This window comes from Streptopelia decaocto (genome assembly GCF_964273445.1).
Source record: "Streptopelia decaocto genome assembly, chromosome: 22".
Classification (NCBI taxonomy): domain Eukaryota; kingdom Metazoa; phylum Chordata; class Aves; order Columbiformes; family Columbidae; genus Streptopelia; species Streptopelia decaocto.
Window position 1 is genome coordinate 6,750,574 of NC_138677.1, and position 13,964 is coordinate 6,764,537.

General features: G+C 71.6%; 1 protein-coding gene across 5 annotated transcripts; it reads right to left on the reverse strand.

Annotated features, from left to right (window-relative positions):
• Nucleotides 1-83: 83 nt before the first annotated feature.
• On the reverse strand, nt 84-13,710 carry HDAC5 (histone deacetylase 5). 5 transcript variants are annotated; one of them, XM_082071083.1, is made up of 26 exons: nt 13,588-13,710; nt 12,618-12,725; nt 9,162-9,364; nt 8,605-8,737; nt 8,391-8,505; nt 8,179-8,306; nt 7,971-8,102; nt 7,473-7,585; nt 6,660-6,785; nt 6,194-6,413; nt 5,771-5,961; nt 5,308-5,550; nt 4,834-4,990; nt 4,435-4,568; nt 4,242-4,362; nt 4,081-4,130; nt 3,905-4,012; nt 3,748-3,803; nt 3,584-3,671; nt 3,371-3,490; nt 3,188-3,285; nt 2,573-2,691; nt 2,361-2,494; nt 2,083-2,167; nt 1,577-1,730; nt 84-1,368 (listed from the first exon to the last, which is right to left on the reverse strand). In XM_082071083.1, the coding sequence occupies exons 1-26, from the start codon at nt 13,679-13,681 to the stop codon at nt 1,275-1,277; spliced, it is 3,324 nt and encodes a 1,107-aa protein (XP_081927209.1). In that variant the 5' UTR covers nt 13,682-13,710; the 3' UTR covers nt 84-1,274. The 5 variants fall into 5 exon arrangements, with proteins under 5 accessions (XP_081927209.1, XP_081927210.1, XP_081927212.1 ...); XM_082071084.1 differs by having other exon boundaries at nt 6,660-6,782; nt 8,605-8,740; XM_082071086.1 differs by having other exon boundaries at nt 6,194-6,389; nt 8,605-8,740.
• Nucleotides 13,711-13,964: the final 254 nt, after the last annotated feature.

The window sequence follows — 13,964 nt, forward strand, 5'->3', positions numbered from 1 at the left end:
CCTGGGGATGGGAAAGGGGACACAAAGGGGACACAAAGGCACCGGTGGCCCCCCCGCCCCCCCACGCTGCGTGTGCCGCTGGGTATTGCCAGAAACAGTTTTATTTGTACAAGGACGAACATCGGTGACATCTTACAAAATACTGAACTGAAAACCTGGCCAGAGCGCGAGCGGGCGGAGACCGAGGGGGGACACGGGGGACACGGGGACACCGGCCTGGAGCGGGACCCTCGCTGCGGGGGGGCGGCCCTGGCCCCGGGAGGGGTCGGTTCTACACGAGGTGTCACCCCCCTCGTCCCCCTCCTGGGAGGAGCCGCGATCCCCCCAAAACAGAGTGGGGACAGAGAGGGTCCCGAGCTGCTGGTGCCACCAACAGACGCCCCTGGGGACAGCTGGGCCGGTGTCCCCTCCTTCCTCCTCCCCCCAGGGACAAGGGACACCCCCTCGCCCCATCCCGCCCCGGGACCCCAGAATAACTGAAACCATGAAGCGCCGCCCCTGCTCCCCCCCCGTTACAAAAATACAATTAAATAATCCATCTGTAGGAAAACGCGCTACCTGGGGGCTGTCCTGGTCCCTCCTCAGAGCTCGGGCGGCTCCAAGTCCTCGGCCGCCGCGGTGACCAGAAGGGTCTTCCTTCCGCTGCTCTTTGGGCTTTTTCCTTTTTTTCTCCTTTAAGAACAAAGTTTTGTCCCAACGGAGGCGCCAGGACCCGCCACCCCCGACCGCGGTGACACAGACAGCGCCGGGGCTCGTCCTCCCTGTCACCCCGACCGGGGACACCGAGGGGGGGAGACAACTGGGAAACCCAAAAGCTCACAGGGAAATTAAGGCATTAAAAAAAACAACCGAATCAAAGGCACAAATGTCCCCGTCGCCCCCGGGACGGACACCAGGGCGGCGGGAAAACCGGGAAACGGGGAGAAAACAAGGAAAACCCCCTAAAACCAAGAGGAGCCGCTGGGGGCCGGGCAGCGACAGGACAGACGGACGGACGGACGGACGGGGGCCGGTGAACCGCTGCTGCACACAGACACAACCGCAAACACCGCGTGAGCCGGACAGGACGGGCCTTTTTTTGTGTGTTTTTCTTCTCTTTTTAATACAAAAAGAAAATATTTTCCTCTTTTTTTTTTTTCCTCCCAGTTTCTTCCACTTCAGATTTTTGTCTTTTTTTTCTTTTTTTGTAGTTTTTTTGTAGTTTTTCTGTTTGTTTTAGTGATTTTTGTGTGTTTTTCCTCTGCCAGGTGTTCTTCCCTTCTCCGGGACCGGCCTCATGGCGCGGGCTCGGCCTCCATGGCCTCCACGGGCTCCACGGGCTCCACGGGCTCCACGGGCTCCATGGGCTCCACGGGCTCCTCCACCGGCCTGGACACAGCGGGGAACTGAGGAGCTCCGCCCACTGCCCCCCGCCCCGACACCCCCGGTTCTGTCACCCCCGGAGCCACCCCCCCGACACCGCGAGGTCCCCATCATCCTCGGGGGGACACCCCCCCGACACCGCCAGGTCCCCGTCATCCTCGGGGGGACACCCCCGCCCGGGGTGACGCGCCCCCCGGGTGCCCCGTGGCCGTACCTGGGCCGGGGGCCGCAGCGCCCCCGCTCGGCGCCCACCGACAGCAGCGCCATGGCCGTCACGGTCTCGGCCTCCGCCGTCTCCCCCGCCTGCGCCTCCCGCAGCGAGCGGCCCACGGCGCCCGCGCGGCCCCGCAGCGAGGCCCAGTGCCGGCCTGGGGACCCCCCAGAGACCCCCCTTGTCACTCACAGCTGGGACAGCCCGGGGGACCCCCACGGCCAGGACACACGTGGGGAGCCCCACGGGTCCCCCCCAAGGACAGGGACAGCGCGGGGACACCCCGGGACAGGCACGTCCCCTCCAGGTCCCCCCAGGGCAAGGATGGTCCTCAGGGCCTCCTGTGGCAGGGACAGACCTGACGGCCACCCCAATGGCGAGGACAGTGCCGGGGACCCCTCTGTGGCCCCCAGGACAGAACCAGCGCCGGGGCCCCTCCCGTGTTGCCCGTGGCGGGGACAGCCCAGGGGCCCCCGGAGCCCGTCCCCCCGCCGGCCGCAGGGTCTCACTCTGGATCTCGATGACCTTCTCCAGGGTGGCCACTGCGTTGGCGTTGGGCTTCTGCTGCAGGAGGGACGGGTCCAGGGGCTCCAGCTGGGGGGAACCATCAGCACCCAAACCCGCCACCAGCCCCCCAAGCCCCCCTCGAGAGCAGGGACGGGACCAGCGCCCCTTGATCGACCCCGGGGAAACCGGGGCGCAGCACCGCGCGAGCCCCGATGCGCCCTGCGCCCCGGGGGACGGCGGCTGGCGGGGACGGGTCCGCGGGGGGGTCCGGTGGCCGCACCTCCAGGCCCAGCAGCGCGGACACGCAGGCCTCCGAGGCGTCGCAGATGGCCGTCAGGTCGTGCCCGCCCTCCAGCGCCAGCACCACGCGGCCCCCGGCCAGCGTCATCAGCTGCTTCGTCAGGTGGCCAAAGCCTGCGGGGACACCAGCGGGGTGACAAGCAGCTCGAGCGGGGCCCCTGCACCCGGGGGCCACCCCCGGACCCCCCTCACATTTGGCGGTGACAGAGTAGCCGCCGAGCGGTGACAAGTGACCCTCAACAGCGTCGAATCCGGCCGAGACCAGCACCACGTCCGGGGAGAACTCGGTTGCGATGGGCATCACCACGGTCCTGGAGGGCGGGTCAGGCCACAGGGACCCCCAGGGCACAGGGACCCCCAGGGCACAGGGACATCCCCAGGACACAGAGACACCCCCGGGACACAGGGAACCCCCTGGGGTACAGGGACACCCCCGGGACACAGGGAACCCCAGGGCACAGGGACCCCCAGGGCACCAGGACATCCCCGGGACACAGGGAACCCCAGGGCACAGGGACCCCCAGGGCACCAGGACATCCCCGGGGCACAGGGACATCCCCGGGACACAGGGAACCCCCTGGGGTACAGGGACACCCCCGGGACACAGGGAACCCCAGGGCACAGGGACCCCCAGGGCACCAGGACATCCCCGGGGCACAGGGACACCCCCGGGGCACAGGGAACCCCAGGGCACAGGGACCCCCAGGGCACCGGGACATCCCCGGGGCACCGGGACATCCCCGGGACACAGAGACACCCCCTGGGGCACAGGAGACCCCCCCACGGCACAGCCCCCAGGACGCCCACCTGAAGGCGGTCAGATACTCCACATCCCCGATGGGGGGGTCCACGCCGCCGGTCCAGGCGATGTTGACATTGTAGCCCACTCCCATCCCGCTGCCCACCTGGGCACAGCCACGAGTGACCCCAGTGCTGCCGCCAGGGTGGGGGACACCGGGGGACACGGGTCCCCCCCGCAGCCCCCCGTACCTCCTCGGGCGCCCCGCTGCCCGGGAAGAAGTTGCCGTCGTCGTAGCGGTGCAGGGAGACGTAGAGAACGTCGGGGTCGCTGTAGAAGGCTTGTTGGGTCCCGTTCCCGTGGTGGATGTCCTGCCGGTGCCAGCAGCGTCACGGACCCCCCACCCGTCCTGCAGGCTCCCTGTCACCTGGGGGGCCCCGTCCCCCTCCCCGGGGGGCCCTTACCCAGTCCACGATGAGGATCCGGCCCACGCTGAGCTTCTGCTGGAGCAGTTTGGCCGAGATGGCCACCGAGTTGAAAAAGCAAAAGCCCCTGGGGACGGCGAGCGTGGGTGAGCACCGGGGTGTCCCCAGCGCCCCCCCGGCGCTGGCAGGGGTCCCACACTCACATGGCCGTGGACTCCTCCGCGTGGTGCCCCGGGGGGCGGATGACGGCAAAGCCGTTCTGCGGGGACAGAGAGGGGCACGTGTGACACCTGCACACCCCGAGCGTGTGGGGGCCGGGGGGGCACGAGGACGCCTGTGACGTGCCAGCCCTCCCCTCACCTTGATGTCCCCGGCAGCCACCTTGAAGGCGAGCTCCAGCAGGCAGCCCACGGCCGTGCGCACCGCGCTGGACGAGTGCATCTCGTTCCACACCGTGTCGCTGTCCACCTGCGCGGGCGACACGGACGCGTCAGCGGGGCCGGGCCAGCCCGGGGCCCCCGCCACCGCACACTCACCCCGATGCCCCCGCACGGCAGCACGGCGTACGTCTTCTGGCCCATGGGACCTGCGGGGCAGACGGTGCCGTCACAAGGGGGGTGGCAGTGGGGACAGTGTCCACCCAAATCCAAAAGGGGACCCAGGCGTCCGGGCACTCCCGCCCCCAGTCAGCACCTACCCAGGAGCTTCTTGCTGTCGAGCTTCTGGCGGTTGAGGGGGCTGGTGCCGTAGAGCAGCGCGTGATGCTCCGAGTGCACCGTCTGGATCTCCTCCAGCGTCGCTTTCCTGCCCCGGACGCGCTGGGAGGGGGACGCGGGATGAGCCCCAGGTGAGGGGACCCGGGGGCGGCAGGGGGCCCTGGGGGGTCTCACCTCGCACTTGCCGAGGAGCCCGGTCTCCTGAAGGCGCGACCAGATGCTCTGGATGCGGCCGGCGTGCTCGGGGTGGATGTTGGTGTTGCCGCAGGTGCACTGGTGCTTCAGCATGAACGTGTCGTACACCACGCCTGCGCGGCAGCCTCAGCACGGCCCCGGCCCCACGGGGGAGCCCACGGGCAGGGGTCCCACGGGACACGGGGCACCCCAAGTGACAGTGTGGCACACGGGCAGCTCTGGGCACCCCAGGATGGGAAACCCTTTGGAACACGGGGACCCCTGGCACCCCAAGGGACTGGAAACCCCAGGGACAGGGACGCCCCCGGGCACAAGGGACGTGACACCCCCAGGGACAGCAGCCCCCGCCCCCAGGCCGCCCGCCGTCCCCCCCTGTACCTGTGGTGAAGAGGTGCTGGGGGGGCCCGTCGGGCGCGGGCGGCTTCACGGCGGCGCCGGCCGGGGACGACTGGGTGCGGGCGAGCGCCGGGTGCGGCAGCGCCAGGACGCCCAGGGGGGGGCCGGGGAGCAGCTGCAGCGGCGCCTCGGGGAACACCTGGGGGGCCCGGCCCGTCAGCCCGGCCCGGCCGGGGAGGGGAGGGGGCGGCCAGGGGCCGGGGGGGGGGGGGGGGAATGAGTCACGGCCGGGGCCGGGGGGGCTGCGGGGGCGGCAGAGCTGGAGGCCGGGGGGCGATGAGTCACCGGGCCCTCCAAGTCATCGCTGCGGCAGCGCGGGGGAACGGGCACAGGCAGCGGGGGGCGCGGGGGCTGGGGAGCGGGGGACCAGGGGATCGGCAGAGTTTGGGGGGCACTCCGGGGGGCTGGTGACATTTGGGCCTCCCCACCCTGGTCCATGGGCCCCCAAAGTCTCACCTGCTTGTAGGTGACACCCAGCTCGGTCACGTCAGGGGCCTCGTCCCCGCTGTCACCCGGCTCGAGGGGCTCCCCACAGCCCTCGGGGTCCTGCGGGCGCTCCGGGGGGTCCCCGGTGTCCGGGGGGGCGAGTGGGGGGACCCCGTCACCCGGGGGGGGAGACTGCTGCTCCGTCAGCTCCTCCTCCGTCTCCTCGGGGTGGGTGGGGGGCTGCCGCGCCAGCTCCCCCGCCTTGGGGAGCAGCTGGGGGGGCAGTGGGTGCAGGGGCCAAACTGAGCCCCCCAGCACCCCTGCCAGCCCCACAGCGACCCGGTGCCCCCGGCCCCACAGCCACCCTGCACCACCCCCTGCCCCGGGCCCCCCCCACGCCCCCCCCACGCCCCCCAGCTGCCCAGGACTCCCCCACACCCACCCCACGCTCCCCCCACCGCCCCGCTCCAGCCCCACGGCAACCCCTCCCCACCTTGCCCAGCGACACCTGCTGCTTGTCGAGGAAGTGGTGCTGGAGGGCGCCGGGGGGCAGCGCCTGGGGGCTCTGCGGCAGCGGAGACGACTGCGTGCGGCTCAGGGGCCGGTGCCGCGGCAGCTTCGTCACCGTCCGCACGCTCCCCGCGCGCTCGCCGGTCACCAGCGGCGACTGCCCGTGCAGCGGCACTGCGGGAGCCACGTCAGGCGCCGCCCGGCCCGCCCGGCGCCGGGGCCGCCAGCGGGAAACCGCGGCAGCGCGGGGAAATCGCGGTGGTGCGGGGGAAACCGAAGCGGTGCGGGGGAAACTGAGGCGGTGCGGGAAAACCACGGTGGCGTGGGGAAACCGCGGGGGTGCGGGGGAAACTGAGGCAGCGCGGGGAAACCGCGGCGGCGCGCGGGAAGCAGCGCGGGCTCTCACCGGCGATGAGGGTGCTCTGCTGGCGCGCTTGCTCCAGCAGCAGGACGTGCTGCAGCAGGGACGCGGGGCCGGCGGGGGGGTCCCCGTCCAGCGCCACCCCCAGCAGGCAGCCCGGGATGGACGACGTGCTCAGGAACTTGCCGGTGAGGGTGGCCCCGGGGCGCAGAGCGGCCACCGCCGGGCGCTCGGCCTCCGCCTGCGGGGACAGCGCGGGGGACGCCTGCGGGGACAGGGGCTGGCACCGCGTCCCCACTGCCACACGGGGGCAGAGGGGGAGGGATCCCCCACCCGCCGTCAGCCCTCGTGCTGCTGGGTGACCCCCACTAGGGGCACCGGGCCCCCAGGCCACTCCTACAGGACATCGGGTCCTTGTGCCACCCCCAGGGGGTCCCACACAACCCCTATGGGGCTTCAGGTCTGGGTGCCGCCCCACGGCGCGCAGGGTCCCTGCGCCGGCCCCACTCACACTGAGGTGGGAGTTGGTGACGGTGACGGTGGCCTGGAGCCCCAGCGAGATGTTGGGCAGCGACGGGGACGTGTAGAGGCTGAGCTGGCCGGAGCCGTCCAGCGCCAGGGGCTGCGGCAGGAGCTGCTGCGGCGGGGACGCGGCACAGACACACCGTGAGCACGTGTGCCACGACACGCCACGGGCAAGCACACACATGTGCCATGACACGCCATGGACAGGCACACGCGTGTGCCATGACACGCCACGGGCAAGCACACACATGTGCCATGACACGCCATGGACAGGCACACGCGTGTGCCACGACACGCCACGGACAAGCACACACATGTGCCATGACACGCCATGGACAGGCACACGCGTGTGCCACGACACGCCACGGACACACACACGACCTGCAGCCCTGGGAGCAGCCATTGGCTGCGTGCACCTGAGCACACGTGTGTGCCCGGACACGGACCCGCTGGCTGCACACGTCTGAGCATGTGTGTGCCCTCCGAGCGTGCCGTGGTGCACACGTCTGAGCACGCACCCGGCTGCACACACATGGACGTACGTGTACCCCGTGCACACTCAAAGCACACACGTGCACACACAGCACACACTCGCACACACAGCACACACTTGCACACACAGCACACGCTTGCACACATGTGCACACCGAGCACACATGGCACACACACTTGCACACACAGCACACACACTTGCACACACAGTACACGCTTGCACACACGCACACACAGCACACACTTGCGCACACACGTGCACGCCGAGCACACACGGCACACGCCCCGCGCGCCCGGCAGCCCGTACCTCGGCGGGGATGTTGGGGACGGAGCCGGTGAGGCCGTTCTCGGCGATGGCGCCGTGGGAGCTGTTGGGGGAGCTGGGCCCGGAGCCGGGGGCGCTGCTGCAGAGCGAGGACACTGCGGGGGCCCCGCGTCAGGGCGCACCGCGCCAGCCCTGCCTCGGTCGCCCTGCCGGGGCGCGTGGCCGCGGGAGGGAGGGCGGCGTGCGCCCGAGTGTGCGTGCGCGTTCAGAACTGTGTGAACACACAAGCATGTGCGTGCACGAGTGCGTGTGCGCATGTTACAGCACCGCTCGCGCAGGTGTTGCACAAGCATGTATGTGCTCAAGCACAGGTGTGCACACACCTTACACAAGCACACACATGCACACGTGTTGCACAAGCCTGTGCACACCCTGGCAGCCAGCAGGGCAAGGCCGCGGGGTCCCGGCCAGAGCCCCCATCGCTGCAAAGAGCCCCCCGGCGACTCAGGGAAACTGAGGCAGACCCGGCGCCCAGCTCACCCGTGATCTCAATCGCGCGCTTCTTGAAGGTGCTGATGACGGTGCCGTCCTTCCGGCGCAGCAGCGGGCTGCTCCTGCGCTCCGCCACCTTCTGTTTCAACCGCGACCGCACCTTCAGGTTGGGCTCGGAGGCTGCGGGGGCAGCGGCGTCAGCCTCGGACGGCTCCGGAGCCCCCACTGGAGCCCCCGCCGGAGCCCCCGCACCCACCAGTTTTGCGCAGCGGGAAATCGTCCCGGCCGTCGTAGGTGCCGAGGAGGGGGAGTTTGTAGGAGGGGGGAGTCCCGGGGCTGCCAGTCTGGGGCGGGGAACTCTGGTCCAACGAGGTGTGGTGAGCCCTGGGGGGCGAAGGTGGAAGAGACTGGGACGCCAGGTCCCCCCGCCCCAGCCTGGGGGGGTGTCTGGGTCCTGGGGTGACCTACCAACATTTGGGGTGCTGGGGGAGGGAATGGTTGGGCGCGCCGGTGCCCAGCTCCTTCGTCTTGCTGAGCAGAAACTCCTGCAGCTTCAGCTTCACCTCGGTGCTGGCAATGGCACCTGGGGGGCACGGCTGGGATGGGGGGACGGCACGCGCTCCCCCAGCCCCCGGGAGCCTCCTGCAGCCCCCGGCCCCCCGCGGCCCCCGGCCCCGCTCACTCTCGCGGCTCCTGTCCTTGCTGCGCAGCGCGTGCAGCTGCTCCAGGCGCTGCTGCTGCTCCAGCTCCTGCCGCTCCCGCTGCCGCTGCTGCTCCAGCTCCTGCTGCCGGCGCGCGGCCAGCGCCTCCTGCTGCTGCTGCAGGACCCGCGCGCCCGCGCCCCCATGTACGCGGCAGCACGCCCCCTCGCGGCCCCGGCACCCCCAAAGGCTCCATCACCCCGACAACTGACACCCCACGACTCCAGCGCCCCGTCCCTCCCTGGTGGCCCCATCGCTGTGGACAGGAGATGCCCCCTTGACCCCCGGTCTCCTCCCCAAAGTCCCCATCACCCCAACAGGTCACACCCCACAGCTCCATCACCCCAAGACAGGATGCCCCATGGTTCCATCACCCAGACAGGTGACACCCTACAGCTCCATCATCCCAAATATCTCCCCAATGTCCCCAGCACCCCAAGAGGGTGATGCCACATGCCTCCATCAGCCCCCATCTCCCCCAGATGGCTCCATCCCCCCCATCAGGTGACCCCCCCAGGCTCCATCGCCCCACACGCACCTTGAGGTGCTTCTGGAGCTGGACCTCGTGCTGGCGGGTGAGGTGCTCGTGCTGCTTCTGGAACTCGGCGAAGAGCAGCTGCTTCTGGAGCTGCTGCTGCTGCTTGAGCGCCAGGAGCTCCCGCTGCAGCTGCCGCTCCCGCGCCGCCGCGTCCAGCCCCGGGCCCCGCCGCTCCCCGGGGGGCTCCGCCGGCCCCTCCGGCCCTGCGGGCACCGGCAGGCTGGGGGCGGGGGTCCCAGGGACGGGGGCGGAGGGGCAGGCGCAGGGGACGGGAATTGCCAGGGACGGGGCAGTTTGGGGGCAGCGGGGGTGTCAGGGCCCAGCCCCCCCACCAGGACCCCGGGTCCCCCACCAGCTCCGAGCGCCCTGGATCCGCCCCGCGCTTCCGTTTCCCTCCCCCGCTCCAGAAATGAGGGAGTCATCCCAAGCTGAGCCCCCGCATCTGCAACACGCAACAAGAGGGCAGTCGGGAGGCAGGATCGAGCCCTCCCCCGCTAACACACCCTCCTACGGCTCCAAGCCCGGGACGGGCAGAACCCCCCCAGCACCCACCAGAAACCCACAGAAAACCGGGGCGGGGGGGCACAACCCACCCCCCCAGCAGCGAAGGGCACGGGGAGGGAGCCCAGGCCCCCGCGCCCCCCCCGCCCAGCGGTCCGGCGCGGGGACCCCGGCCCCACGCAAACAGGAAGGCGGGGGCGGGGGCGCGCGCTGCACGCTAACGTGCGCCCCCCCGCCCGCGGCCGCACGTCGGGCACTGACGCGCGCCCGGGACGATCCGCGGACGTCACCGTCACCGCAGCGCGCGGGACCGGCCCCCCCCCAGCACGCCCCTGCGCCCCAGGGTCCCCGCGCCGAGCAGCGCGCCCCTCGCCCCCTCCCACTGCCCCCCGGGGGCTCAGCCTTGGGTCGCCACGCACCCGGGGGGCAGGTTTGGGGGGCGCGCGGGGGTGCCCACAGCTCTGCAGAGCCTGACAGTCCCCACTTCGGGGGGGCCACAAAGCCACCCAGAGGGGGTGCTGGGGTGCAATGGGGGGTGGCAGCACCCAGCACCAGCCAGAAGGGGCGGCCCCCGGGGGGGAGCTAAAAATAGCCACGGGAGGGGCCGGGGCAGGAGTCAAACCTGCACTTAGGGGCTCAGAAGTGGCTTTGGGCTGGCGAGGGGCCGGGGCCACCACCCTTGCCGGGGGGGCCACCACCCCATGGGATGGGGCTGCTTAACCCCTTGGTGCCCGCAGGCCCCCCCCCAAACGAAGGGCCCCCCGGCCAGCGCAACAGGCCCCTCTGCGCGGGCTGCACCGTCCCCATGGGGGTGCACTGCGGGGGGACAGCAGCTCCGCCCCGTGCACACTCGTGCACACGCACCCCCAGCCCCCCCGTGCCAGATCCGGCTTCAGCCCCCCAAAACCCGCCCCCCCCCGGCAGCCCCGGAGTGCAGGTCACAGATCTGGCCCCCCCGCGGGCTCTGGTCTCTGGCGCCTGGAAATCGCCGCGCACGGGAGGAGCCGCCTATAAATAGGGCAGCGTGCGGGGGGGCCACGATGGCTCCCGCGGGACGGGGCGTGCCCTGTGCCCCATCCCCTCTGGGGACACGTGGGGCCACCCTGGCTGCACCCCCAAACTGCCCCCCAGGACTGAGGAAGAGGGGCTGCTCCTGCCCGGGGGGGCTGCACAGCGCTGGGATCCCCTGATCCCCCGAGAAGCCCCCAGACCCACCTGCCCCCCTCCCCTGACTGCTGGGCCGTTAATCCGTATCAGCGCTGCCGGGAACAAAACCTGGATCGCCAGAGGGAGATCGGCCCCCGTCCCGGAGAGCGCGGCGAGCGGCCCCCCCACCGCAGGCCCCCGACAGGAGCCCCCGGGGGTTGGGGTCCCCGTCTGGCTGGGGGGCGCAGACGCCGACTCAGCGCATTTCCCACCGGGTCAGTGACCCGAAGCGGCTCCGTGGGGCTGCGCCCAGGGGGTGACAATGGGCTGAGGCGGTGACATCCCCCCCAGCCGTGCGTAACCCCCCCGCCAGCAGCAGCCACGTTTATTTACCCGCAAGTTAATCCCAAGCCGGGACTTTTAATAGCTGGGATATTTCTGGCCGCCCCCCCGGCCCCTGCCCCTCCGGGGTGCTGCAGGCCCTGACGTCACCGGCTATTCCTGGTGCCGCCGGCGGGCACGAGGCCACGGGAACCAGCCCTCGGGCCGCCCGACCCCCGCAGCCCCTCGGGTGGTGGCACTGGGGGGGACGCGCTCAGGGAACGGGGGGAACAGCGCGGATGGAGGAGAGGGGGGCACCTGCACCCAGGGATGACCCCGCCACCTGTGACACGGGGGGACGCTCGGCTCCTGCAGAACCCCCCAAAGGCAGCTCAGCTTTGGGGTGAGCACGGGGTGAGGTGCAGGGAGCGCCCCGGGGGACACTGAGCACCCGGCAGGTGACAGGGAGCCCTGGGGCTCAGGAGTGCCCTGGGACATGTCCCTGTGATGCACGTAGCCCCAGGGAGCTCAGCTGGACCCGGCCCAACTCATCACAGCCGCCGCAGCCCCCCAGGCCCGGCCGGAGCTGCAGCTGGGAGGGGACCCCAAGGAAAGCGCTGCGGGGACGGGCAGAGGCGGCCGGGCCACGTCCCTGTGCCACCGCGCCACGTGCCAGGCACGGCCGGCGCCGCTCCAAAAATACCGGCAGGTGGGTAACGAGCAGCGGCAGCACCGGGGTACTGGGCACAAAGCGGACACCCCCAACCCCGTCCTGAACTGATGGCACGTCTCCAGTGCCACCCAGGCCGATGGGGTCTCTGACATCACCCTGTGCCTCGGTTCCCCTCCCCGCCACCCTGAAAGCTGCAGGCGGACACCGGGGTCGGAGAAGCCGCTTGTCCCCGGCCGAGCGTCGGGGGCCACGCGCGTCCAGATGTCACTGGAATTCCCACCGGGCTAATTACAGGGCGGCTCTGATGAGGAGCCAGCAGCACCGACGCGGCGGGGCAGCTCGCAGTCACCAGCTCGTCCCCATGCGCCACCCCGGGATGTCACCGAGCTGAGCCCACATCCCGGCACGCCGGGGTCCACGGGGACCTGCTGCCAAGCGGCGCCACCAGATTTCACCGCAAAGAGCCGAAGCAGCTGCCGCGTGTGACCCGTGTGGACGGCGCTGACCGGCCCGTGCCTCAGTTTTTCAGGTGCCGGGTCCGGGACCACCGGGGCGGGGGCGGCTCAGGCACTGTGCAGCCGCACGGCATCCACCGTCTCGCACAGTGACGCCCACGCGGGCGCAGATGAGGTGCAGCGGGCGCGTGGCGGCGGTGCGCCGGGTGTGACACCGCGACGGCACGTCAGTCCCCACCCCCCCGACGGCTGCTGAGGTGAGGGGGGGGCTCCAGGGCCACGGTGGGGACCCCCCCCACGCAGGGGGGCTGGGGACGATGCCCGGCTGGGTGCAGCGCCCCCGCTGTCCCCGGGTCTCACCTGTGTCACTCCGGGGGTCCATGGCGGCCGGCGGGTGACGGTGGTGCGGGGGGGGGCCGTGCGGAGAGGCTGTCAGCGCCGGGGCTGTGCCTGTGCCACCCGGGAGCCCTGCGGGACCAAGCGCCCCTGTCAGCACCCCCGGGAGAGCCCCCAGCACCAAACCAGGGGAGCCCGGAGGCGACGGCCGGATCCAGCCCTGCGCCCCCCGGTCCCTGAGCACCCGCTGGCGGGACGCGGCCCTGGGGAATGGGGGACCCTGCAAAGCGGGTGGGGGGACAGAGGGGACGTGGGGAACACAGAGGGAACGTGGGGGGGGACAGCGTTACACAAGGCTCTGCAGGAAAAGGGGGGGGCACAAACGGAGAGCCCAGGGAGAACGATGGGGAAGTGCAGCCCCCGAGGCCCCCCCGCGGTACCACCCCCCATGGGGACAGGGGTGGCCCCCCCGCGGGTCTCGTTCAGCAGGGTCGGACCCAGCCGCATGGGGGGGACACACACTCAGGGCCGACCGGGCTCCCCCCAGTGCTGCAGCCCCCCCGAGGCATCGCCCCGAGACGGGGTCGGGACGGGCCACGCGGGGGGGCCACGCTCAGCTCTGCAGGGGCGGGACGGACCCCCCGGGGTCGGGGCGGCGCTGCCGGCAGACCCGAGCCCGGCGCGGTGCAACGGGCCCCCCTGCAAAGGGCCCGCGCTGCGGAGCCGCCGCCGCGCTGGCGCGCGGACCCCGCGCTGCTCCGCGCAAACCGATCGCGCGGGTCCCCCATTTGCGCGGGTCCCCCATTTGCGCGGGTCCCCCATTTGCGCGGGCCCCCCTCGGTGTGCACGACCCCCCATTTGCACGGGCCCCCCGACACCGCACAGCGCGAGCCCCGCTCCACGGCGACCCCCGCGCTGCAGCCCCCCCGCGCTGCACGGCGCCCCCCCCGCCGCGCCGCCCCCCGCCGCGCCGCCCCCCGCCCGGCCCCGGTACCTGCGCGGGCCCCGGTCCCGGCCCCGTCGCCCCGCGCGCGCCCCGCCGCCCCTCCATCTTTGCAGCGGGGCCCCGCCCGCCCCGACAACAACATTCGGTGACGTCACTCGCCGTCACGTGACGGACCCCTGCGCTAAAAATAGCCTCGCCCCGCCCCCTTCCTTGGGGGCGGGGCGAGGCGGGGGGGCCCTTAAAGGGGCCGGGGCGAGGGCAATGGCAAATGCGTGTGAGTGTGTAGTGAGCAAATGTGCAACGGCACACGTGTGAGCGTGCGCCATGGGCTGGTGTGCAACGGCACAGTGTGGGTGTGTAGTGAGCAAATGTGCAACGGCACACGTGTGAGCGTCTGTGACGGGTGGCCCGCTGCAGCACAGTCG

Excerpts from the sequence above, each read along its gene's own strand:
- HDAC5 (XM_082071082.1), bottom strand. The coding sequence starts at position 13,681 with ATGTTGTTGTCGGGGCGGGCGGGGCCCCGCTGCAAAGATGGAGGGGCG. Across the intron at positions 4,131-4,241 it reads CGACAGCAAGAAGCTCCTGG|GTCCCATGGGCCAGAAGACG; the intron begins GTAGGTGCTGAC and ends TCTGCCCCGCAG. Across the intron at positions 2,168-2,360 it reads CCGCGCTGCTGGGCCTGGAG|CTGGAGCCCCTGGACCCGTC; the intron begins GTGCGGCCACCG and ends GGTTCCCCCCAG.